A 27,515-nucleotide genomic window follows, 5' to 3' on the forward strand; every position below is an offset into this window, starting at 1 on the left:
AAAGTTTATGAAAAGTATAACAAATGAGGAACCTTGCTTTCAATGTATTATGCTTAGGCAGGTAAAATTATGGGAGCTTTTACTTAATAATAATCAGTACTATAACATTAATAGTAAATATTTATCAAAATGTAATAATCTTTGGAGGCTTAAGTCGAATGCCTGCGTATTTTCTGCAGATGGTATCCCGGTAAATTCAAACTTGGAAGGACTGTATATTTGGAAAGAGGCTTGAACTGGATAGGTTATTGAGTTTGCAAGGCATCTGTTCCTATCTCAATTCGTATGTGGTTGTAATGTAGCCATGGATACACTATTCTATCTCATTTCTCTTCCTCTTGTTTTGGTAAAGTTTTTATTGTTTGGGAAATATTTATTTTCATGTTGTTACTATACTTAAAATATTTTATTTTTTCTTTTCCTTTCCTCACTGGGCTATTTTCCCTGTTGGAGCCCTTGGGCTTATAGCATACTGCTTTTCCAACTAGGGTTGTAGCTTAGCAAGTAATAATGATAATGTAATAATCTTTGGAGGCTTAAGTTGAGTGCCTGGATAGAGTCTGTAGATGGGATTTCGGTAAATTCAATCTTGGAAGGACCGTATACTCTGAAAGAGGCTTGAATGGTATAGGTTATAGTGTGCGCAAGCCATCTGTTCCCATCCCAATTCATATGTGATTGTAATGTATCCATGGCTATATTGTGCTGGTTATCAAAATTTCAACCAAACTGTCTAATTATACGTAGGTGATAAAGGTGACTATGTTTTTTATCATTTTTAATATTTCAATATTGGCTTCGGATTTAAAATGACTCTATAGCTTTGTAGTTCGGTACTCGTATAATAACAATAACAATGTACCATAATTTGGTGTCAGAATGACCTGGTTTTCTTGAATAATTAGAAAAATAGAATATCTGAATTAGCTTACTTTCTTACTATGTGACTTTTGACATCTTCTAGGTAGCTGTTCGTTTTATTAGTTGAATTCTAGAAAATATTGAAATCATGTGCCATAGTGTGGTACGTGCGAGTCTATCTCAAAATTATGCTTCATGATTTTTAAATATTTAACTTAGCCGGTGAATATATAATAGCTGCTGCTCCGGCGGCTCGACAGAAAAACACAAAAACTCGCGAGCGATCGCTATGAAGGTTGCGGGTGTGCCCACCAGCGCCAACTATCGGCCAGATACCGCATATACATGTAAACAGCTCCAATTCTTCTCTGTCGGTCTGATCGACAAGACGTACCATTACTCGCTGTTAACCTGGAGTTTTTCAACAGTCTTGGTGAAGTACTTCCTTTTGGTTTGAGCTTTCGCAGTGGAGGTGTTTTATCTTCAACTTAAACTATTGAACTCTTTTTTTGGATAGATTTAATTGTTGATTACTTTGGATTGTTTTTTGGACTTTCTTTGACTTTTCAAAATGGCCGACTCTTCCCTTAATACGGAAGTGTGTTTTAGGCTTTTAGCAATTATCTTATCATGTTATAAATTGTTGTTGTTAATTATAGATTTTCCTCTATATATTTTATATCTCACCCGCCTTTATTAGGCCTCTTCGATTAGCTTTCCATTTATACTAAACATCAATATAAATTTTAATGTTTTGTTTATATGCGGCCTTACCTATTCCTCCCCTAGTCCGAGAGTAGGCGGTCCTAACTTGGAAACCGAAATTAAACAACGTTGAGCCCATTCAACTTTTATTTTCGTTAAGTTTAAATCATTTGCTCTGTAAGAGTTATTAAATGAATATTTTTTATTAGATATTTTATGAAAGATTTTCTTTGAATAGTCTTCGTGCTGTTTCAAAGATGAACTAACGTTTGGTTTATTTATGCTACGCAGTTTGCGCTCTATCGTTACGATAGAGAAAGAGAGAATCACGGTTTCACTTTGCAGAAAGAGTAAATCGATTTTGACGTTTTGTTCATTCTTCTTTCAAACTGAAATGTTTTAAATACTAATTTAAAGGAACTTGTTAATTTTCAATTTCTTAGTCCTTTCAGTTTTTTCCTTTGGTCAAATAACCCTGTTTATTGACGAAAAGTGAGTGGGCTTTTCTCTTCGGTGTGAAATCAAGAGAGAGAGAGAGAGAGAGAGACGGAGAGAGAGAGAGGAAGAGAGAACGTTCCGATCTTTATTCTCGTCCCAAGCGAGTAACGTTGTTCTCGAGTCAGTTTTTTACTCTCATCCCTAGTCTCTGTACGGGGAGAAAGGATAAAACGTTTTTTAGTTTTTATTCTCGTCCCAAAGGCACTGTACGGTGAGAGATTGAAAACGTAGTTTTGAATGAACTAGTGTTTAGTCTCCTCCCCAGTCACTGATCCTTTTATCTTTATATATTTCCGTTTTATTCGATATATATGTTTACTGTTTTTTGCTTGTATTAATGTGCTTATATTATACAACTTATTTTCGCAATTATAACCTTTTGATGTAGGGGAGAATTGCGTGCTTCAGGTAGAAATCAGTTTTTATTCATGCCTAATGTGAAATTATTGAAAAATTCGATTTCAGTGAAGTAAGTGCAAAAACAGAAAATTGTATTGATAAAGTGATAATTGCGCAAAGTGTTATCAGTGTTGCGACAGAGGGTTCGTCTGTTCGTGCCTGTCGTTCGCCTAGTCCGAGACCTCTTGCAAGCTCCCATGCCCCAGGGAGAAGTAATGTCGTAGGACTTATGGGTTCGAGAGACTTTAACCAACGAACAGACGTTCCCTCTATGGTTTCAGGCGTGTCTCGTCAAGACCGCCCCTACCATAAGACGAGCGAGACGGTTTTTCTCCTCGTCATCGAAGGCTTATCGCGTAAGAAACCGTTAGAGCAAGTTTTCGAGACCCTTAAAGCGAAAGTTCAGTCCCCTTCAGGACAGGTCCAGCGTCTCTGGTTGTAGCCCATTGGGACAGCTCTGACCCTGTGCAGTCATCGGAAAGACTGCTCGACGCCTAAACAGAAGCGTAAACACAGGCTCCGAGAGTCTTAGTGTAGGCAAGGTTTTGCAGTCACAGACGTTACCCTCGTCTCTTACCGCACCCATTCCCGTTGATCCTAAATGGGTTGTACTGCAAGACATGCAGAATAAGCTTGCCTCTCTTATGGAGGACTATTCTGCTGAGGGTTCACGATGATCCTCGCCGCTTAGCTGATTGAGATCCTGGCCGTCAGCCGCCCAAACGAGCCTTTGGCTCGTCCTGTTGACGTTGACGTTACAAAGTCACGTCAGTCACGTTTTGTAGAGCCTCACTCGATGCAGTCCAGTGTTGACTTTCAGCCGCTTGTGGATGTTCAGCCGCTGCCGAATGCTCTTGTTGACGTTCAGGACGTTCGCCAACCAGCGAAGTTGACTTGTTTTGACGTTGAGCGTCAAGCACCGCAGTCAAGAGTTGTTTTGACTGCTCAGTCTAGGCAGTCAAGGCAGTCTCGAGTTGACGTCGAGCGTCCTCCCGCACCTGTTGTTGTTGCTGGTCAGTCCTTTAAGCAGTTACATGACGTTAGCGTCCTTGACTGCTACTGATGCTCCTTTGCGTGTGGACTCTGCTTGTCAAGCATTGCTACCACGGCAGGTCTCTCCCTTGCTTGAGACTCGGCAATTGTCGGACGAGGTTCCTTCAGATGAGGAAGTTGCTGATCCCCCTCCTACTGATATTCCCTTGTGGACTCTGTCAGACGGAGAGGAGCCTAAAGCTGCTCAGCCCTTTATGGACTTTAAATAAATCATGCTGATTTTTAAGGATCTTTGTCCGGATCATTTTGTAACTGCTGCTCCTCGTTCGCCTAAACATCAGAGTTTACACTAGGCCTAGCTACTTTGGAGCCGTGTGTTTTCTAAGCTAGTGCTCTCTCGCTCTTCTAAGAGAGCTTTACGTTTGCTAGGCGACTGGTTGATCACCAGGAGGAGTTTGAGGGAGACAGCCTTTGCTTTCCCTCCTTTTAAACTGGCTTATAGAGCGAGCGTCTGGTATGACACGGGAGAAGTTCTCGGCTTGGGAGTTCCTGCCTCTGCCCAGATAGACTTCTCAAACCTCATAGACTCTCCCTGGCGCCTGGCCATGAGACGCTCCAAGATTTTATGGTCGGCTTCAGAGCGTAGACCATCTCCTGTTAGGAGTTTTTTCGAGCGTTTGAAGTTTTGCTGTACAATTATGTCATGCATAAACAAGGCTATCAGGGATGGCTCCAATAATCTGACAGCCACGTTCTCTGCAGGAACAAGACTATCAGGGATGGCTCCAATGATCTGGCAGCCACGTTCACTGTTGGAGTACGTAAGAGGCAAGTGCGCTCAATGTGTTCATTGTCAAGACAAACTTCACGATGAAGTCTACCAAGCTGTCTTGACAGCATTAATGGAAGGCTACTGGATGGTCTCTCTCGACCTTCAGGATGCATACTTCCACATTCCTATACACCCGAATTCCCAACCGTTTCTGAGGTTTGTTTACAGGAATGTGGTGTACCAGTTTCGAGCCCTGTGCTTTGGCCTCAGTCCTGCTCCTCTCGTGTTTACGAGGCTCATGAGGAATGTGGCAAAATTCCTCCATCTATCGGGAATCCGAGCCTCCCTGTACTTGGACGATTGGCTTCTCAGAGCATCGTCCAGTCATCGCTGTCTGCAGGATCTACACTGGACGTTGGGTCTGGCCAAGGAGTTGGGACTTTTGGTCAACCTAGAAAAGTCCCAACTGATCCCATCCCAGACTATTCTATATTTGGGGGATGGAGATTCGCAGTCCAGTTTTTCGGGCTTTTTCCATCTGCCACCCGAATAGAACAAGCCCTGCTCAAAGTCCAACTAATGCTGAAAAGAGAACGTTGTTCAGTCAGGAGTTGGATGAGTCTCGTAGGGACTCTCTCATCCCTGGAGCAGTTTGTCTCGCTAGGGAGACTACACCTTCGGCCTCTCCAGTTCCATCTAGCCTCTCACTGGAACAAGGACAAGACGTTATTATTATTATTATTACTATCCAAGCTACAACCCCAATTGGAAAAGCAAGATGCTATAAGCCAGGGGCTCCAACAGGGAAAAATAGCCCAGTGAGGAAAGGAAATAAGGAAACAAATAACTGAAGAGAACATATTAACATTAAATCATTCTAAAAAATGTAACAACGTCATAACAGATATGTCATATATAAACTATTAACAACGTCAAAAACAAATATGTCATATATAAACTATAAAAAGACTCATGTCCGCCTGGTCAACAAAAAAGCATTCGCTCCAACTTTGAACTTCTGAAGTTCTACTGATTCAACAACCCGATTAGGAAGATCATTCCACTACTTGGTAACAGCTGGAATAAAACTTCTAGAGTACTGCGTAGTATTGAGTCTTATGATGGAGAAAGCCTGGCTATTAGAATTAACTGCCTGCCTAGTATTACGAACAGGATAGAATTGTCCAGGGAGATCTGAATGTAAAGGATGGTCAGAGTTATGAAAAATCTTATGTAACATGCATAATGAACTAATTGAACGACGGTGCCAGAGATTAATATCTAGATCAGGAATAAGAAATTTAATAGACCGTAAGTTTCTGTCCAACAAATTAAGATGAGAATCAGCAGCTGAAGACCAGACAGGAGAACAATACTCAAAACAAGGTAGATTAAAAGAATTAAAACACTTCTTCAGAATAGATTGATCACCGAATATCTTAAAAGACTTTCTCAATAAGCCAATTTTTTGTGCAATTGAAGAAGACACAGACCTTATATGTTTCTCAAAAGTAAATTTGCTATCGAGAAACACGCCTAAAATTTTGAAAGAGTCATACAAATTTAAAGAAACATTATCAATACTGAGATCCGGATGTTGAGGAGCCACCGTCCTTGACCTACTTACAATCATACTTTGAGTTTTGTTAGGATTCAACTTCATACCCCATAATTTGCACCATGCACTAATTTTAGCTAAATCTCTATTAAGGGATTCACCAACCCTAGATCTACATTCAGGGGATGAAATTGATGCAAAGAGAGTAGCATCATCTGCATATGCAACAAGCTTATTTTCCAGGCCAAACCACATGTCATGTGTATATAGTATGAAAAGTAATGGGCCAAGAACACTACCCTGTGGAACACCGGATATCACATTCCTATACTCACTATGGTGCCCCATCAACAACTACTCTTTGAGATCTACTACTTAAAAAATCAATAATAATGCTAAGAAACGACCCACCCACTCCCAACTGTTTCAGTTTGAAAACAAGGGCCTCATGATTAACACGGTCAAAGGCAGCACTAAAATCAAGGCCAATCATACGAACTTCCCGACCACAATCAAGGGATTTCTGTACTGCATTGGAGATTGTAAGAAGGGCATCACATGCTCCAAGGCCTTTACGAAAACCAAATTGCAAACTAGGGAATAGATGATTACCTTCAGCAAACCTATTAAGACGTTTTGCCAGAAGACGTTCAAAAACTTTAGATAATATGGGAGTTATGGAAATTGGGCGGTAATCAGTGGGGACTTGAGCTACCACAAACACATTTACATAGAGGAGTAACATTACCAATTCTCCAACAAGTGCTAAAAGCTCCTCTTCTTGCTAACTTACGCAAAATAACAGATAACTTTGGAGCTAAGAAATCTGCTGTCTTTATAAAAACAAAGGAAAAATACCATTTGGGTCTACACCTCCATAAGCATCAAGGTCCCTCAACAGAGCTTTAATCTCACGAGATCGAAAAGCTAAACTAGTTAGTTTAGCCTCAGGAAAACAGGAATGAGGAAGTTCAAGTTTTTCATTACTCTGTTTACTGTCAAAAACATCAGCCAAAAGGGTTGCCTTTTCCTTTGGACAGTGAGTGACTGAGCCATCTGGTTTAAGTAAAGGAGGAACTGTTGCATCTACACCAAAGAGTGCAGATTTAAGGGTAGACCACCATTTATGTTCCTGAGTTGTATCAGAGAGGGTTTCTTTTATGATTAAATTGTACTCCTTTTCAGTTGAGGCATAAACTCTCTGAGCAAAAGCTCGAAGCTGAGTATAGTTGTTCCAGGTCAAATCTGATCTGTTACCCTTCCAAAGGTGATAGGCCTCCTGCTTCTCCAAATAAGCACGTCTACAATCATCATTGAACCACGGTTTGTCCTTCATTCGGTACCTTAGCACACGAGAAGGGATACGCCTATCAATTATGTTGACTAGATTCTCATTCAAAGAGACAACAGGATCTACACTATTATATAATTGTGACCAATTCAAGGACAAAAGATCATGCAAAATCCCATTCCAGTCTGCTTGGGATTTCATATAAATTTTACAGTAATATGATATATCAGGGACAGGCTGCTCAGTCTTCACTAATAATGAAATCAAGGCATGATCAGAAGTCCCGACTGGAGAACCAACCTTACTAGTTATAACGCCAGGGGAGTCAGTGTATACGAGGTCCAAGCAATTACCAGACCTGTGGGTAGCTTCATTTATGATTTGCTCACAGCCTGATTCAGAGGCAAAGTCTAAAGCTCTTAAGCCATGGCGATCGGTAGGAGAGATAGAACTTAACCACTCCCTATGGTGAGCATTAAAATCACCGACAAAGACAAAAGAAGCCTTTCTATCATCTTCTTGTATCTTAGCCATAATGGTAAGAAGACAATCGAAGATAGAATCATCCATGTCTGGATTCCGGTAGATCGAACACAAATAAAAGTTGTTATGCCTGCCACAAACTTTTATTACCTGAATCTCATGACATCCACATTGATAGCAGGACTTATGAGAAGCAGGGTACTCGGTCCTAATATACACCGCCATTCCCCTGGCGGTGTCAATCCCAGTCTCTGAACCAGTAAAGGCATGCCTGAAATGGTGGGACAGCAATATCAGTCTGAGAGAGGGACTATCCCTAGCAGTCAAGAACCCAAACCACGTGTTGTTCTCAGACGCGTCGGATTTGGGTTGGGGTGCGACCCTGGACGGTCGGGAATGCTCGGGTCTGTGGACCTCAAGTCAGAAGAGCATGCACATCAACGGCAAGGAGCTATTAGCAGTCCACTTGGCCTTGATGAAATTCGAAAGCTTTCTTCGAAACAAAGTGGTAGAGGTCAACTCAGACAACACCACAGCTTTGGCGTACATCTCCAAGCAAGGAGGCACACACTCCCTCACGCTGTACGAGATCGCAAGGGACCTTCTCATATGGTCAAGAAATCGAGGCATCTCCCTGTTGACGAGATTCATCCAGGGGGACTTGAACGTCTTGGCAGACTGTCTCAGTCGGAGGGGTCAGGTGATACCCACGGAATGGACCCTCCACAAGGACGTGTGCAAGAGTCTTTGGGCGACTTGGGGTCAACCCACCATAGACCTCTTTGCCACCTCGTTGACCAAAAGGTTACCAATCTATTGCTCACCAGTCCCAGATCCAGAAGCAATCCACATAGACGCGTTTCTACTGGATTGGTCTCATCTGGACTTATATGCATTCCCACCATTCAAGATAGTCAACAAGGTACTGCAGAAGTTCGCCTCTCACGAAGGGACAAGGTTGACGTTGGTTGCTCCCCTCTGGCCCGCGAGAGAGTGGTTCACCGAGGTACTTCAATGGCTGGTAGACATTCCAAGAAGTCTTCCTCTAAGGGTAGATCTCTTACGTCAGCCCCACGTAAAGAATGTTCATCAAAGCCTCCCCGTGCTTCGTCTGACTGCCTTCAGACTATCGAGAGCCTCTCAAGAGCTCGAGGCTTTTCGAAGGAGGCAGCCAGTGTGATTGCGAGAGCTAGGAGAGCTTCTACAATCAGAGTATACCAGTCGAAGTGGGAAGTCTTTCGAGACTGGTGCAAGTCAGCATCTGTGTCCTCTTCCAGTACCTCTGTAGCCCAAATCGCAGATTTTCTTTTACATCTGAGAAATGTTCGCTCCCTCTCAGCTCCCACGATTAAGGGCTACAGGAGCATGTTGGCTTTGGTCTTTCGTCATAGAGGCTTAGATCTTTCCAACAATAAAGATCTCCAAGATCTCCTTAAGTCTTTCGAGACCTCTAAGGAACGTCGTTTGGCAACTCCTGGATGGAACTTAGACGTGGTCCTAAGGTTCCTCATGTCAGACAGGTTTGAGCCATTACATTCAGCCTCCCTGAAGGATCTCACCCTCAAGATGCTTTTCCTAGTGTGCTTGGCTTCGGCTAAAAGGGTCAGTGAAATTCATGCCTTCAGTAAGAACATCGGCTTTTCTACAGAAAAAGCCACATGTTCACTTCAACTTGGTTTCCTGGCCAAAAATGAACTGCCTTCTCGTCCTTGGCCTAAGTCCTTTGATATACCTTGCCTGTCAGAGATCGTAGGCAACGAACTTGAAAGAGTGCTGTGTCCAGTTAGAGCTCTTAAGTTCTGCTTAGCTCGTACTAAGTCCTTACGAGGTGGATCTGAGGCATTATGGTGCTCAGTTAAGAAACCATCATTGCCTATGTCAAAGAATGCTTTGTCATAATTTATCAGATTTTTAATACGAGAGGCTCATTCTCACTTGAATGAAAAAGATCGATGCTTGCTTAAGGTTAAGACGCACGAAGTAAGAGCTATAGCAACTTCCGTGGCCTTTAATCAAAATAGATCTCTGCAAAGTATTATGGACGCGACCTTTTGGAGAAGCAAGTCGGTATTCGCGTCATTTTACTTAAAAGATGTCCAGACTCTTTATGAGGACTGCTACACACTGGGTCCATTCGTTACAGCGAGTGCAGTAGTGGGTAAGGGTTCTACCACTACATTCCCTTAGTTCCAATATCCTTTTAATCTGCTCTTGAAATGTTTTTTAATTGGGTTGTACGGAAGGCTAAGAAGCCTTTCGCATCCTTTTTGATTTGGCGGGTGGTCAAATGTCATTTCTTGAGAGCGCCCAGATAAAGGTTTTGATGAGGTCCTGTTGTATGGGTTGCAGCCCTTGATACTTCAGCTCCTGGAAGTCTTTCAGCATCCTAAGAGGATCGCTGGGCTTCGTGAGGAAGACAGACTAACAAGGCAGAGTAATCGTCTAAGTCAACTTCCTTACCAGGTACCTATATATATTTGGGTTTTGTTATGATATAACTGTCAAAAACTCTAAGCATATACGCTGTAAACTTAATCAACTCTGGTCTCTACCCACCACCATGGGTGTGAATCAGCTATTATATATTCACCGGCTAAGTTAAATATTTAAAAATGATATTTTGATTATAAAATAAATTTTTGAATATACTTACCCGGTGAATATATAAATTAAAGGCCCCCCCTTCCTCCCCGATAGAGACCCAGCGGGATGAGAAGAATTGGAGCTGTTTACATGCATATGCGGTATCTGGCCGATAGTTGGCGCTGGTGGGCACACCCGCAACCTTCATAGCGATCGCTCGCGAGTTTTTGTGTTTTTCTGTCGAGCCGCCGGAGCAGCAGCTATTATATATTCACCGGGTAAGTATATTCAAAAATTTATTTTATAATTAAAATATCATTTTTCAATGCATATTTTATTTTAAATGACCCAAGTTTTAAAGAATTTGCACATCATGCTATCCTGGGCCATCCACAATCTAAGGCTAATTGAATGTATCTTTGCAGGTCCTAAAACAGTTTTCTTTTGGGCTCCTGCTTTCAAATGGGTAAGTACTGTATTCTATTTTTGTTACTTGAAATTTATGCCTTATAACAGGTAAGGCACCATATGTATACTTTGCTTTGCTTCATATGAAGTATTTTATTCAAGCCTTCTTTGTTTTTATAAGAATGTAAACTGTAAGTTTTCAGCTTGGCTTGAACTTGGAGGTGTCGGCAGTTACTGGGGGTGGGGTAGAAACCCTGCGCGCGCCACCCCCCCCCCCCCCCCCTCCCCAGGCCAGGACACTAAGTAGCCACTTTGTTTTCAGCTGTGGGAGATATCTTGTGTGGCTAACATAATATCTTCTTTACTTATTTTCAGGGCAAATTTTACCCTATTGGCATACAGTATTTAGTAATCTTACTTTACTTTAAGGGCTGCTTTTCTGGTGCTATACAGCAGGGGAATCTTATTCTCTACAGGACCACCACAGTAATATGTTTATTCCAAAGCATTCAACATATCACACCACATATTGCTCGTTTATTGTGAAATCCTCACTATCAAAGCACTTAGAGAACAAGAAAGTCTTCAGTTTCCTCTTGAAAGCCTTAATATCTTCAATCTTTCAGATGTTTAGTGGGAACTTATTGTATAGTCTCTGGGCCGCATATTTAAAGGCTTTAGAGCCTAAAGTAGACTTATATCTAAGTTCCAGTAATTTGAAACCATTTATAACTATTCTCGTGTCAACACAGTTTGTTGGCTGCACGATATGTAGCAATTCTCCGAGGTATTTTGGACGTCGGTTCTGATAACTTGATGGGTTATTATACATATTTTAAACTCTATTCTTGCTTTAATGTGCAGCCAGTGTAAACTTTATACAGTACACCTATCAGCATAATCATAAAATAAAAAAATAGAAAATTGTGGTGTTACTCTGTATGGGTTACTAAAATAAATATCTTTCCCAGGAATTTTTGATGAAAAAGTAAGTAAATAAGGTTGCATGCGGCACCTGGCCTGCCTTTGTAATATATGAAAATTGCTTTTTAAACATAAGACTTACCCGGTAGTTATATATATAGCTTACGTCCCTGACGTCACGGCAGAAAATTCAAAACTCTCGCCAATCGCCAATTGGATAGCCAGGTCTACCACCCCTGCGCCCTAGCGAGGTACCTGGGAACCATTCCAGGAACCCTCATATATTCCCTGCCGTCGCTAGCGGCGACACGTGGATATTCTGCTCGTCAATATTGATCTTATTTTGGTGAAGTACAAAACTTGGGTTGTTGACTCCCGCTTGTTTTTGATCTCGCTTTGGATATTCTTTAATACGATTGGATTTAGGCAAAAGCTTCTCTTGATCCCCATTCTCTCTGTGTTGCTTGCAGAGGTAAAGAATGTGATTTGGGGGATCGCTGTGATGAGTGTGTTCTTTTATCAGAGCATGAATGGATTGAGTTTGACAGGTATAGACGTAAACTCAAAAGGGATAGATTGAGACGAAGTTCTTCTCGTTCTTCTTAAGACTTTTCCTCATCCCATGTCACTAACCCTATTCCTTCCCCTGTTGTGGTAGATCCTGATCCCGCTACTGTAACTGCTAATGAGCCAACGCTCAAAGACATGTTGGTTGAGATTCAAGCGCTGGGCGCTAAAGTGGAATCACTTGTGGCAGACAGAATTCAGCTGATGTCCGACGTCAAGCAGTTGAAGGGTGAAAGTGCAAAAAGTGCAGTGAAGTTAAGTGTAGTGGAGGGTGCGCCTGCTCGGGTCTGTCGTCCTCCTAGTCCTAGATCTCTTCCAAGCTCCCCGACCCCTGGGAGAAGGAATGTCAAACGGCGAAAGGAGACGAGAGGCTTTAAAACACGAGCAGACGTCCCCTCGAACGTACCTGTGGGCGTTTCCTAGGACGTTCACCCTCACCAATGTAAAGGTGAGGTAGTGTTTCTCGTCGTCTTCGGATGACGCCTTGCCTAAAAGAGGTTGGAAGCTTGCTTCCAGACCTCTTAAGAGATCCTTTGATAAGGCCAACCAACGTCCTGCTAGTTCGCGGCCTGGCTGTAGCCATTGGGATACACCAGAGTCGTTTGAAAGTTCTCCGACTAAACGTCCTTCTAGGACGTCGGACGCTACCAAGGATCCTACTATGCAGTCAGGACCAGGCTTAACCTCAATACAGGCGCCCACGCAGCCTTCAGACTGGTTTTCACCTTCCAGGCACTCTGTACACCTGAGCGATGAGGAGAACGTTGTGGTGTCATCACCGATATCACAGCGTTCAGATCCTAATTTTATCATGCTACAAGAAATGCAAAGCAGGCTCTCGTCGTTCATGTAGAACTACCAACGTAGCGACAAGCCTCAAGCTGACACACGTGACAGTTATTGTCAGGATCGAGACAGCGAGCAGTCTGCTCAGCACGTTTTGAAACGTCCTGTAGGACGTGTTCCCGAACGTAGTCTTAAGCGCGCGGTGGTTCATGATGTCGAACGTCCTCATAGTCGAGGCTCTAAGCTTCTTGCTAGTTTCATTGAACGTCCTTTAGGACGTGATCCTGAACGATCACCTAAGTCCGTAGTTGACAGCCCTAATGTCAAACGCGCTTTACTACGAGGCGCCGAACGTCCTTACAAGCGCAAGGAGATCCTTCTGTCAGATCGTGTGCTCGAACGTCCTTCATAGAGAGACGTCGAATGTCCTGTCAAACAGGTTGTCGAACGTCCTGAGAAACAGGCTGCCGAACGTTCTAAGAAACAGGCTGCCGTTCGTCCTACGAAACAGGCTGTCAATCGTCCTTCAAAATAGGCTGCCGAACGTCCTGCGAAATAGGCTGCCGATCGTCCTATGAAACAGGCTGCCGAACGTCCTACGAAACAGGCTGTCGAACGTCATAGATCTCAGGACGCCTTCCGCTCTTCAAGTTACCTTAGTGAACGTCCTCCAGGACGTGTTCCCGAGCTACATTCATCCTAACAGGTCGTTGAACGGCAAGCAGTTTGCAGCGCTGAACGCTTGTCAGGAAGCGATGGCAAGCATCTTTCAGGATACGATCCTGAACTCCCTACCTCTTACCATATTTCAGACGCTTCAGAAGTTAGTCTTGATTATGATGATGAGGCTTACTCTCTCCAAGATAACACTAACGCAGTTCAAGTTCAGGAACTCATTAGTTTTGGTCGCGTAGATCGCGAGCGTTTGGCTGAGCTACAAGTAACACGCCCGCTTGATATTATTCGTAATGATGGAGTTTCTGTTGCTGTCGGAACTCAGGATCTTCTCGAGAAGGATACTGCTCTCAACACTGTTGCTCCCGATGGAACTTTACCAGAGAAGGACATCAAAGGTCAGCTTTCTCCTGTGGAGTTTGAGGAAGTTTCAGAAGACGAGGACTCTTGTTTCTTTTCGTCATTCTGCTGACTTGAAAAAACTTACGAAAGTTTTTACTGAGGAATTCTCAGTTTTCTTTGTACCAGTGGCTCCCCGTTTGCCACAGGATGTCTAAGAGGGCTCTAAAACTGATGGGTGACTGGGTGCAGTCCAAGAAAGCCTTAGGGAAAGCAGCTTTCACTTTTCCTTCAGCTAGACTAGCCTCCAGGTCTAGTATCTGGTACGAGACAGGAGAAGTTCTCGGCTTGGGGATTCCTGCCTCTGCCCAGGGAGATTTCTCAAGCCTCGTAGACGCTCCTCGTCGGTCGGCCATGAGGAAGACCAAGATCTTCTGGTCTATATCGGAGATGGATCACCTGCTTAAGGGCATATTTAGAGCCTTCAAAGTTTTTAACTTTTTGGACTGGACTCTTGGTGCATTGGGTAAAAATGTTGCTACTTTTAAAGAAGGGGATACCTCTGCCTTAGTCCATTTAATGTCCTGTGTGGATAAGGCTTTGCGGGATGGATCCAGTGAATTAGCAGCGCTATTTTATGCAGGCATTCTAAAGAATAGGGATCAGTTATGCTCGTTTCTTTCTCTGGAGGTTACTCCCTTCCAGAAATCCGAGCTGTTGTATGCCCCTCTTTCTCCCTTGTTGTTCCCACAAGAACTAATTAAAGAAATATCGTCAGCCTTAGCTCAAAAGGCTACTCAAGATCTGGTCTCTAAGACAGCCAGAAAAGCCCTTCCACTTTCATTTATCAGTCGCAAAACTAAGGAAGAAACTTCGTTTCCCAAGTTTTCCCAGCCCTTTCGAGGGACGTCTTCCAGCAGAGGTAACTCCAGACCTGACGCTAGAAGGAATAAGAGGAGAGACTTCAGATCAGGGCGAAGCAGTCTGACTGCTTTCGCCTTCAGGCAGTAGGAGCCAGACTTCTCAACTTCTGGCAAGCGTGGGAGAAGAGAGGAGCAGATCAATGGTCTATACAGATCTTGAAGGAGGGCTACAAGATCCCCTTCTTAGGGAATCCTTCTTTGGTCTTAGCTCCTGTGGATCTCTCTCCCAGATACAGAGAGGAGGCAAAAAGACAAGCTCTGATTATCCAATTGTCTCTAATGTTGGAAAAGGGGGCCATAGAAAGAGTACAGGATATATGTTCACCAGGCTTTTACAACCGCCTGTTCCTGGTACCCAAGAACTCGGGGGGATGGCGTCCAATCCTGGACGTGAATGCGCTGAACAAGTTCATCCAGAAGACGAAGTTCTCAATAGAGACTTCGAAATCAGTTCTTGCTGCAGTAAGGAAGGGCGACTGGATGGTCTCGTTAGACCTCCAGGACGCCTACTTCCACATCCCAATACATCCGAGCTTTAGGACTTACCTAAGATTTCGTATTCAAGGGAGAAGTTTTCCTATTTTGAGCCCTATGTTTCGGCCTCAGCACAGCCCCACAGGTCTTTACGAAGCTCATGCTAAATGTAGCAAAAATCCTCCACTCAAGGGGCATCAGAGCCTCCCTGTATCTCGACGACTGGCTTCTCAGAGCTCACACATACGATCACTGCCTGAAGGATCTTCAGACTACATTGAACCTTACAAAAGAACTGGGTCGCCTTGTCAACAAGGAAAAGTCTCTCTTGAGTCCATCACAAGAGAATCTTTATTTGGGAATGATGATTCGGAGTCAGACTTTTCGGGCTTTTCCATCTCCTTTAAGGATGGAGCATGCCAGGTTGAAACTCCGATCTTTTCTAAGCAAAAACATGTGTTCAGCAAGGAAGTGGATGAGTCTAGTAGGAACCCTCTCCTCCTTAGAACAATTTTTTCCCCTAGGAAGACTGAACCTTCGTCCTCTCCAGTTCCATCTCAACAACCATTGGAACAAGGAGAAAGACCTAGAGACGATGAGTATTCCAATTACGAACTCCATCAAAGACTGCTTTCGGTGGTGGGACGAACCGAACAAGTTCCAGGAAGGTCTCGACCTAACGCAAAAGAACCCAGACCTTGTGTTATGCTCCGACGCCTCGGGACTCAGGGTGGGGAGCAACCCTAAACGAAGTTGGAAGTTTCGGGACTGTGGTCAGAGACCCAAAAGAACTTGCATATAAATCACAAGGAATTGTTGGCAGTTCTATTAGCCCTCAAAAGTTTCGAAGGATCAGTCACCAACAAAGTGGTTCAAGTCAATGCCGACAACACGACGGCATTGGCTTACATTGCCTAGCAGGGGGGAACTCACTCGATATCTATGTGCGAGACGGCAAAGAATCTCCTTTTGTGGGCAAGGGAGATGAATGTTATCCTAATGACAAGGTTCATCCAAGGAGAGAAAAACGTAATGGCAGACAGCCTCAGCAGAAGAGGTCAGATCCTACCGACAGAGTGGACGCTCCATCTTCAAGTTTGCAAGAGCCTGTGGCGACTTTGGGGTCGACCATGCATAGACCTCTTCGCAACATCAAAGACAAAGAGGTTAGAGGCGTATTGCTCTCCAGTACCGGATCTAGAAGCAGTCCACATAGACGCGTTTCTGTTGGATTGGACCAACCTAGATCTGTACGCTTTTCCACCATACAAGATCCTGTACAAAGTGGTACAGAAGTTTGTAGCATCCAAAGGGACCAGAATGACCCTAGTGGCCCCCTTTTGGCCATCAAGAGAATGGTTCACAGAGGTACTGGAATGGATTGTAGACATCCCAAGAAGCCTTCCATTAAGAATAGATCTACTCAAACAACCCCACTTGGAAAGATTCCATCAAAATCTCCACGTTCTTCAGCGGACTGCCTTCAGACTATCGAAAGACTCACTAGATCTAGAGGCTTTTCGAAGGAGGCAGCTCAAGCCATTGCAAGAGCAAAAAGAACTTCAACTATCAAAGTTTATCAATCCAAGTGGGAGGTTTTTAGAGAGTGGTGTAGAGTCAACTCTCTTTCCTCATCCAGGACCTCTGTAGCCCAAATTGCGGACTTCCTGCTCCACCTTTGAAGAAAGTGCAACTTCTCCTCGACTATTAAAGGATATAGGATATAGGAGCATGTTAGCGACTGTGTTCAGACATAGAAACCTGGACCTTTCTAACAATAAGGATCTGCAAGAACTTCTTAAGACTTTTGAGACTACAAAGCAACGAAACCAAGATTCACCAGCCTGGAATCTGGATATTGTATTGAAGTTTCTTATGAGTGACAGGTTTGAGCCTTTAGGTTCAGCTTCTATGAAGGACCTTACTATGAAAACTCTATTTTTGGTTAGTCTCGCAACAGCCAAAAGAGTGAGTGAGATACATGCGTTTAGCAAGAACGTTGGTTTTCGTGATGGTAAGGCTGTCTGTGCTTTACAATTAGGCTTTCTTGCCAAAAATGAACGCCCTTCTCAATCTTGGCCCAAAGCGTTTGAGATTCCGAATCTTTCGGATTTAGTTGGCGAGGAGTTGGAAAGAGTCTTATGCCCAGTAAGGGCTCTGAGATGCTACCTAGATAGAACAAAGGATTTACGAGGCAATGCTGAAGCTCTATGGTGCTCAGTCATAAAGCCCACATTACAGATGTCAAAAAATGCCTTGTCATTTTTTATCAGGCTCTTGATTAAAGAAGCGCATGTACATTGCAATGGAGCAGACCTTGGACTTCTAAAGGTCAAGACTCACGAAGTCAGAGCAGTAACAACGTCAGCAGCATTCAGACAGAATAGATCATTGCAAAGCATAATGGACACAACCTTTTGGAGGAGCAAATCTGTGTTCGCTTCACATTTTTTGAAAAGTGTTCAGACTCGTTATGAGGACTGCTACACTCTGGGTCCATTCGTAGCAGCGAGTGCAGTAGTGGGTGAAGGATCCACCACTACGTTCCCATAATCCCAAGAACCTTTTCTTGTCTTGGTACTTTTATTTGTTTTTATGGTCGTTTGTGGAGATTGTGTCAGTCTTCCACAATCATTGATTTTAGTCAGGTGGTCAATTTTGTTCCTTGAAGAGTGCCCAGAACTGGTTATTGGAGGAGGTTCTGTCATAATGAGGTATATACACCGGTTTGACAGTCCCTACGAGATCTTCAGCCCCCTAGGAAGATCGCTGGATCTCATAAGGCTAGCAGACATAATGAGGCAGAGAATCATTGAAGTCAGCTTCCTTATCAGGTATGAACCCTTAAGTTTGTTTTAATTAACTCTTAAGCAGAATTCCAGATATACTAGCTGTCTCTAACCCTCCACCAAAGGTGTTAATCAGCTATATATATAACTACCGGGTAAGTCTTATGTTTAAAAATGGTATTTTCAATATAAAATAAATTTTGAACATACTTACCCGGTAGTTATATATAATTTAAGTCCCACCCTCCTCCTCTCTAAGAGACTAGAGGCATGGAATATATGAGGGTTCCTGGAATGGTTCCCAGGTACCTCGCTAGGGCGCAGGGGTGGTACACCTGGCTATCCAATCGGCGATTGGCGCGAGTTTTGAATTTTCTGCCGTGACGTCAGGGACGTAAGCTATATATATAACTACCGGGTAAGTATGTTCAAAAATTTTTTTTATAATGAAAATACCATTTTTAGCAATAAAACAAATTGTTTTCATTAAAAAAACATTTGTAACAGAAAATATAGATGTTCTCCTAGCCAAAATGTTCAATACGGGTTTAGAGTCCTTTATCCCAAATTTCGCAAGCTGAAAGCCTCTAAAATCCAAAAATTTTTGAAATTGCAAAAGAAAAAAAAAATCCAAAGCTGGGAAGGGTCCACCAAGTACAGCGGTCCACATGGTATCACTTTGCTGTTAACAGTTGCAATAGTAACCTCTTTGCTGCGTGGTTTGAAATATGCTCAAAATGCTGATAAAGTCTGGATATATGCTTAGAGCTAATAGTGAAAAGAAAGATAAAGCATTTATGTTCATTTGAAACAAAAAAAAGTTATTGTTGAAAAACTTGAAAGCAGCGAAGGCGTTAAGTGTCTGACTTGCGGAGTTTAGAAAGATAATTGTGGAAGTTCTGTGCTGAAAGTGATGAGCTGAAGTTTATGAAAAGTAGAAAAAAAAATGCTACATGAAAGTAAGTTACTTCGAAGCCTAATGGAGTTTGTGTTTGGTGTTGTAATTATCATTTTAAAGCAGTGATTGTACGAATTTGGCAAGTTAAAATGTCATTTCAATTGCATTTTGATTAGTTTGGACTGAATCTACTATTTTTTACAAGAATACTAGATGAAAACAAAACCAAGATATAAACCTCACATTGGGCGATGCTCAAATCCAATTTCAAGAAAAGGTGAAATTTTTTGGGACTAATATTCTCCTAGCACTGGCATTGGCTAAAAGAGTTGTTGAGATCCTTGGTATCTTATACCAGGTCTCACATTTAGAAGGTTGGATAAAGATGACATTCAACTTTGTGCCGGAATTCGAGGCAAAGACTCGGAACCCAGCAGTTTGGGACGAATGGTTTGAGTTTTTTACTATTGCCTCCCAATAAACAATTTATGACAAGCCAGAAGAGCTTTTTCTCTGTTCCGACAGTACCTTCAGGAAGTGCCTGAAATGGATGGCAAGCTGTAGACCCACCATTCAGAACCTGTTTGTTGACACAGGTAGGATAAAGAAAAGGTTCTGTTGGAACACCCTCTCTTTTGGACTACAGGAAACGATCAGGAGGGCGTACGAGAGTAGGGACAACTCGATCCCTATCGCTATCAAGGCTGATGAAATGCTAGGGGTAAGGATCACAAAGGCCTTCAGAACGAACGTCTTGGTAAGACAGTTGCTGAGGGCAATAGTATGGAAGCCTGTTGTAGTCATCCAACAAGTGAAATAGGTCCTCGGCCAGGTTACATCTGGATCTGGACAAAGTGGAAAAGTGAGGAAAAGGCAGATGCATATCTTTTCTTCCCCTTCTGCCCCTCTCCCTCCTCTGATCACTGATGCGGTCTTTCACCCAAGCAAGAAACAGCTTACCAGGTAAGACTTACTGAGAAATATTGGTGTATGGTACATGAAATGCAACCTTATCCTCAGGATGAACTTTGATTAATCCTAGAAGGTAAAGAGCTTCCAAGAATCAAGGATTCCCTCTTTGAGAGGTAGCCTGTGCGAAGCTACTTCTAGTTAGCCTAGAAGGTGGTTTCTTCTTGTCTCGTCAAGCTTTCACCCTTAGAGTGGTAGGCTGTGGGGTGAGACATGTAATTCTTACTTCCCCTCTATGGTCTAAGAGCAGATGCCAGGAGAGTAGGCTGTTTCTTAGGGTTCCTTCCTGAGACTTGTGTAATATGGTTTCCCTCTCCATCTGTGAGTCTCCTATTTAAAAGGACAAGGGCTGTTTTTGTATAGGAATAAATTACAAGTTTTATTAGTTTATATCTTTCTTAACTCTTTACTGTCCACCTCATCCTCCCCTCAAAACCTAGGCTGGGACCTTCAGAATTGGGATGAGAACATGAGGGAGAACTTTGTAAGTCCCCCTTTTTCGTCACACTCCCGCTACTCGCCCACAAATTATGTGTTGTTTTCCTACCAGCTGAATCAGTAAAGCTGACTTTATTCCTATTTAGAATGATGATGTTTTGTCTAGTTAAGAAAAATACAAATTACTAACATTTGTGATTTTTGTAATAGCCACATATTTAGCACCTGAGAATAACACTCATTCCATCTCAAGGGGCTCTGCTGAAGGTAAAATGCTACGTAACTCAATTGTATTGTATTCAAACCCTTTTATTTAGAGCATATTCCTTATGTTCGGACTGGCATAACTTTCATAAAGAAATTTCATTTTTAAAAACCTATTTTTAAATATTTAACTTAGCCGGTGAATATATAATAGCTGCAACTCTGCGGCTCGACAGAAAACACACTCAAAAACTCGCGAGCGATCGCTATGAAGGTTGCGGGTGTGCCCACCAGCGCCACTATCGGCCAGATACCACTCTTGCATGTAAACAAACCCTTCAATTCTTCTCTGTCGACGTTGACGACAAGACGTATCAATACTCGCTGTAAAACCTGGAGTTTTCTCAACATATTTGGTGAAGTACTTCATTTTGGTTTGAGCTTTCGCAGGTCAGGTGTTTTATCTTCATCTTAAATCTTGAACTCGTTTTTGGATAGATTTAATTTTTGATGACAAGAGAGAGAGAGTATGGACTTTCTTTGACTTTTAAATGGCCGACCCTTCCCTTAGACGGAAGTGTGTTTTAGGCTTTTAGCAATTATCTTATCACTTATAAATTAATTATAGATTTTCCTCTATATATTTTATATCTCAACCGCCTTTATTAGGCCTCTTCGATTAGCTTTCCATTTATAATAAACATCAAAATAAATTTTAATGATTTGTTTATATGCGACCTTTCCTGAGAGTAGGCGGTCCTAACTTGGAAACCGAAGTTAAACAACGTTGAGCCCTTTTCAATCGTAAATAACTTTTACAGAGATAATGATTTAAAACTTATTAAATGAAATATTTTTAGTAAATATTTTATGATAGTTTTTTTCTTTGAATAGTCTTCGTACTGTTTCAAAGATGAACTAACGTTTAGTTTATTTATGCTACGCAGTTTGCGCTCTATCGTTACGATAGAGAGAGAGAGAGTATCACGGTTTCACTTTGCAGAAAGAGTAAATCGATTCTGACGTTTTGTTCTTTTTTCTTTCAAAGCTTAAATGTTTTAAAGACTATTTTAAAGGAACTTTTAATTGAAAAACCTTTCAGTTTTTTCCTTTGGTCAAATAACCTGTTTATTGACGAAAGGTAAGTGGGCTCTTCTCTTCGGTGCGAAAACAAGAGAGAGAGAGAGAGATAGAGACGGAGAGAGAGAGAGGAGAGAGAACGTTCCGATCTTTATCTCGTCCCAAGCGAGTAACGTTGTTCTCGAGTTACTCTCGTCCCTAGTCTCTGTACGGGGAGAAAGGATAAAACTTTTTTAGTTTTTATTCTCGTCCCAAGGCACTGTACGGTGAGAGATTGAAAACGTAGTTTTGAATGAACTAGTGTTTAGTCTCTTCCCCAGCCACTGATTTTTTTATCTTAAAATATGTTTACTGTTTTTTGCTGGTATTAATGTGCTTACATTATACGACTGATTTCGCAATTACAACCTTTTGATGAGGGTAGAATTGCGTGCTTCAGGTAGAAATCAGTTTTATTCATACCTAATGTGAATTGTTAAAAAATTCGATTTCAGTGAAATAAGTGCAAAACAGAAAATCGTAGTGATAAAGTGATATTGCGCAAAGTGTTATCAGTGTTGCGACCGAGGGTTCGTCTGTTCGTGCCTGTCGTTCGCCTAGTCCGGGACCTCTTGCAAGCTCCCAAGCCCAGGGGAGAAGTAATGTCGTACGACTTATGGGTTCGAGAGGCCTTGATCAGCGAACAGACGTTCCCCCTATGGTATCAGGTGTATCTTACCAAGATCACCCCTACCATAAGGAGAGAGAGACGATTTTCTCCTCGTCATCCGAAGGCTTTTCGCATAAGAAACCGTGGAACAAGGTTTCGAGGCTCTGTAAGCGAAAGTCAGTCCTTTCAGGACAGGTCCAGCGTCCTGGTTTTAACTATTAGGACAGCTCTGACCCTATGCAGTCATCGGAAGACTGCTCGCCGCCTAAACAAAAGCGTAACACAGACTCCGAGAGTCTTTTTGTAGGCAAGGTTTTGCAGTCACAGACGTTACCCTCGTCTCTTACCGCAACCATTCCCGTTGATCCTAAATGGGTTGTACGGCAAGACATGCAGAATAAGCTTGCCTCCCTTATGGAAGACTATTCTGCCGATAAGTCCGTTGAGCCTAGCCGTTTATCTCATCGAGATCCTGGCCTTCAGCCACCCTAACGTTCCTTTGTGCGTCCTGTTGACGTTGGCGTAGCCAAGTCACGTCAGTCAGGTTGTTTAGAACCACACTCGATGCGGTCTCGTGTGGATTTTCAGCCACATTTGGACGTTAGGCCACTTGCTGATGCTCCTGTTGACATTCAGGATGTTCGCCAACAATCGGAGTTGACTTGTTTTGACGATGAGCGTCAACCTCCGCATTCTAGAGTTGTTTTGACTGCTCAGTCTAGGCGGTCAAAGCAGTCTCGAGTGGACGCTGTGCGTCCTCACGCACCTGTTGTTGTTGACAGTTCACAGACTGTCAAGCAGTTACATGACGTTGCGTCCTGGTCTGCTACTAATGCACCAGTGCGTGTGGACTCTGCTTGTAAAGCATTGCCACCACGGTAGGTCTCTCCCTTGCTTGAGACTCGGCTATTGTCGGACAAGGTTCCTTCAGATGAGGAAGTTGCTGTTCCCCCTCCTACTGATATTCCCTTGAGGACTCTGTCAGACGGAGAGGAGCCTAAAGCTGCTTAGCCCTCTATGGACTTTAAATAAATCATGCTGATTTTTAAGGATCTTTGTCCGGATCTTTTTGTAACTGCTGCTCCTCGTTCGCCTAAACGTCAGAGCTTACACTAAGCATAGCTACTTCGAAGCCGTTGTTTTATAAGCTAGTGCTCTCTCGCTCTTCTAAGAGAGCTTTACGTTTGCTAGGCGACTGGTTTATCACCAGGAGGAGTTTGGGGGAGACAGCCTTTGCTTTCCCTTCTTTTAAGCTGGCTTATAGAGCGAGAGTCTGATATGACACGGGAGAAGTTCTCGGCTTGGGAGTTCCTGCCTCTGCCCAGATAGACTTCTCAAACCTCATAGACTCTCCCTGGCGCCTGGCCATGAGACGCTCCAAGATTTTACAGGTCGACTTCAGAGCTATTTTCGAGCCTTTGAAGTTTTGCTGTACAATTATGTCATGCATAAACAAGGCTTTCAGGGATGGCTCCAATGATCTGACAGCCACGTTCTCTGCAGGAACAAGTCCCTCAGGGATGGCTCCAATGATTTGGCAGCCATGTTCACTGCAGGAGTACGTAAGAGGCAAGTGCGCTCAATGTGTTCATTGTCAAGACAAACTTCACGATGAAGTCTACCAGGCTGTCTTGACAGCATTTATGGAAGGCGACTGGATGGTCTCTCTCGACCTTCAGGAGGCATACTTCCACATTCCTATACACCCGGATTTCCAACCGTTTCTGAGGTTTGTTTACAGGAATGTGGGGTACCAGTTTCGAGCCCTGTGCTTTGGCCTCAGTCCTGTGCCTCTCGTGTTTACGAGGCTCATGAGGAATGTGGCAAAATCCCTCCATCTATCGGGGATCCGAGCCTCCCTGTACTTGGACGACTGGCTTCTCAGAGCATTGTCCAGTCTTTGCTGTCTGCAGGATCTACATTGGACGTTGAGTCTGGCCAGGGAGTTGGGACTTTTGGTCAACCTAAAAGTCCCAACTGATCCCATCCCAGATTATTCTATATTTGGGGATGGAGATTCGCAGTCAAGCCCTGCTCGAAGTCCAACTAATGCTGAAACGAAACGTTTATTCAGTCAGGAGTTGGAACAGTCTCGTAGGGACTCTCTCATCCCTGGAGCAGTTTGTCTCATGAGGGAGACTACACCTTCTGCCTCTCCGGTTCCATCTAGCCTCTCACTGGAACTAGGACAAGACATTAGAGACGGTATCATTCCCAGTCTCCGAACCAGTAAAGGCATGCCTGAAATGGTGGGACAGCAATATCAGTCTGAGAGAGGGACTATCCCTAGCAGTCAAGAACCCAAACCACGTGTTGTCCTCAGACGCGTCGGATTTGGGTTGGGGTGCGACCCTGGACGGTCGGGAATGCTCGGGTCTGTGGACCTCAAGTCAGAAGAGCATGCACATCAACGGCAAGGAGCTATTAGCAGTCCACCTGGCCTTGATGATATTAGAAAGCTTCTTCGAAACTAAGTGGTAGAGGTCAACTCAGACAACACCACAACTTTGGCGTACATCTCCAAGCAAGGAGGCACACACTCCTTCACGCTGCTCGAGATCGCAAGGGACCTTCTCTTATGGTCAAGAATTCGAGGCATCTCCCTGTTGACGAGATTCATCCAGGGGGACTTGAACGTCTTGGCAGACTGTCTCAGTCGGAGGGGTCAGGTGATACCCACGGAATGGACCCTCCACAAGGGCGTGGGCAAGAGTCTTTGGTCTACTTGGGGTCAACCCACCATAGACCTCTTTGCCTCCTCGTTGACCAAAAGGTTACCAATCTATTGCTCTCCAGTCCTAGATACAGAAGCAATCTACATAGACGCGTTTCTACTGGATTGGTCTTTTCTGGACTTATATGCATTCCCACCATTCAAGATAGTCAACAAGGTACTGCAGAAGTTCGCCTCTCACGAAGGGACAAGGTTGACGTTGGTTGCTACTCTCTGGCCCGCGAGAGAGTAGTGCACCGAGGTACTTCAATGGCTGGTAGACTTTCCAAGAAGTCTTCCTCTAACGGTAGATCTGTTACGTCAGCCCCACGTAAAGAATGTCCATCAAAGCCTCCCCGCTCTTCGTCTGACTTCCTTCAGACTATCGAAAGACTCTCAAGAGCTAGAGGCTTTTCGAAGGAGGCAGCCAGTGCGATTGCAAGAGCTAGGAGAGGTTCTACCTTTAGAGTATACCAGTCGAAGTGGGAAGTCTTTCGAGACTGGTGCAAGTCAGCATCTGTGTCCTCGTCCAGTACCTCTGTAGCCCAAATCGCAGATTTTTTTTACATCTGAGAATGGTTCACTCCCTTTCAGCTCCCACGATTAAGGGCTACAGGAGCATGTTGGCTTTCGGTCCTTTCGACATAGAGGCTTAGATCTTTCCAACAATAAAGATCTCCAAGACCTCCTTAAGTCTTTCGAGACCCTCTAAGGAACGTCGTTTGGCAACTCCTGGATGGAACTTAGACGTGGTCCTAAGGTTCCTCATGTCAGACAGGTTTGAGCATTACATTCAGCCTCCCTGAAGGTTCTCACCCTCAAGACAGTTTTCCCTAGTGTGCTTGGCTTCGGCTAAAAGGGTCAGTGAACTTCATGCCTTCAGTAAGAACATCGGCTTTTCTACAGAAAAAAGCCACTTGTTCACTTCAAACTTGGTTTCCTGGCCAAAAATGAACCGCCTTCTCGTCCTTGGCCTAAATCTTTTGATATTCCTTGCTTATCAGAGATCGTAGACAACGAACTGGAAAGAGTATTATGTCCTGTTAGAGCTCTTAAGTTCGATTTAGCTCGTACTAAGTCATTACGAGGTAAATCTGAGGCATTATGGTGCTCAGTTAAGAAACCTTCATTGCCTATGTCAAAGAATGCTTTGTCATATAGCAACCTCCGTGGCCTTCAAGCAAATAAATCTCTGCAAAGTATTATGGACGCGACTTTTTGGAGAAGCAAGTCAGTGTTCGCGTAATTTTACTTAAAAGATGTCCAGACTCTTTGCGAGGACTGCTACACACTGGGGTCCATTCGTTGCAGCGAGTGCAGTAGTGGGTGAGGGTTCTACCACTACATTACCCTAATTCCAATATCCTTTTTAATCTGTCTCTTGAATGTTTTAATATTGTTTTTTTTGGGTTGTACGGAAGGCTAAGAAGCCTTTCGCATCCTGATTGATTTGGCGGGTGGTCAAAGTCATTTCTTGAGAGCGCCCAGATTAAGGGTTTGATGAGGTCCTGTTGTATGGGTTGCAGCCCTTAATACTTCAGCTCCTGGGAGTCTTTCAGCATCCTAAGAGGATCGATGGGCTTCGTGAGGAAGACAGACTTATAAGGCAGAGTAATCGTCTAAGTCAACTTCCTTACCAGGTACCTATATATTTTGGTTTTGTTATATTGATAACTGTCAAAAACTCTTAGCTTATACGCTGTAAACTTAATTAACTCTGGTCTCTACCCACCTCCTTGGGTGTGAATCAGCTATTATATATTCACCGGCTAAGTTAAATATTTAAAAATGATATTTTGATTATAAAATAAATTTTTGAATATACTTACCCGGTGAATATATAAATTAAAGGCCCTCCCTTCCTCCCCAATAGAGACGCAGCGGGACGAGAAGAATTGAAGGGTTTGTTTACATGCAAGAGTGGTATCTGGCCGATAGTGGCGCTGGTGGGCACACCCGCAACCTTCATAGCGATCGCTCGCGAGTTTTTGAGTGTGTTTTCTGTCGAGCCGCAGAGTTGCAGCTATTATATATTCACCGGGTAAGTATATTCAAAAATTTATTTTATAATTAAAATATCATTTTACATACAATTGTTATCCTTCACACCTCTATGACAAAATTGTTAATAAATTTCTTAATGGTATTTTTCAGCCTAAATATAAATGTCCTGAAGTTCCCAAAAAACTAATGTATGTATCATTGCCTTATGTTAGAAATGCTCTTTTCAGAAACGAGCTCACCACAGCCCTCAGCACTCTGTACTCATATGTGAATTTTAAGTTTATATTAAAAAACCCTTTAAATATTGGCAAACTTTTCAGGTTCAAAGACACCCTCCCGGAGTTGATGCGGTCCTTCGTTGTTTACAAGTATACTTGTCCAAAATGTAATTTTGGAAACTATATCGGGTCTACCCAACGATTACTGAAGGTCCGCATCGATTCCCATAGGGGGTCAGTCATCGCACTGGTTCCATATTAAAATCCCAAGAATTTTCCTCTATAAGAAATCACTCAAACTCATGTAAAACTCA

At 43.2% G+C, this 27,515-nt stretch overlaps 1 protein-coding gene across 1 annotated transcript in view; it reads left to right on the forward strand.

The window, feature by feature from the left end:
• LOC137632845 (uncharacterized) overlaps window positions 1–27,515 on the forward strand; it is a 201,125-nt gene that overhangs the window by 19,000 nt on the left and 154,610 nt on the right. The window contains exon 6 of the mRNA XM_068364941.1: window positions 10,569–10,609. Coding sequence (XP_068221042.1) covers window positions 10,569–10,609 — 41 coding nt within the window. The remainder of the gene's footprint in view (window positions 1–10,568; window positions 10,610–27,515) is intronic.

This window comes from Palaemon carinicauda, chromosome 42 (genome assembly GCF_036898095.1).
Source record: "Palaemon carinicauda isolate YSFRI2023 chromosome 42, ASM3689809v2, whole genome shotgun sequence".
Taxonomy (NCBI): domain Eukaryota; kingdom Metazoa; phylum Arthropoda; class Malacostraca; order Decapoda; family Palaemonidae; genus Palaemon; species Palaemon carinicauda.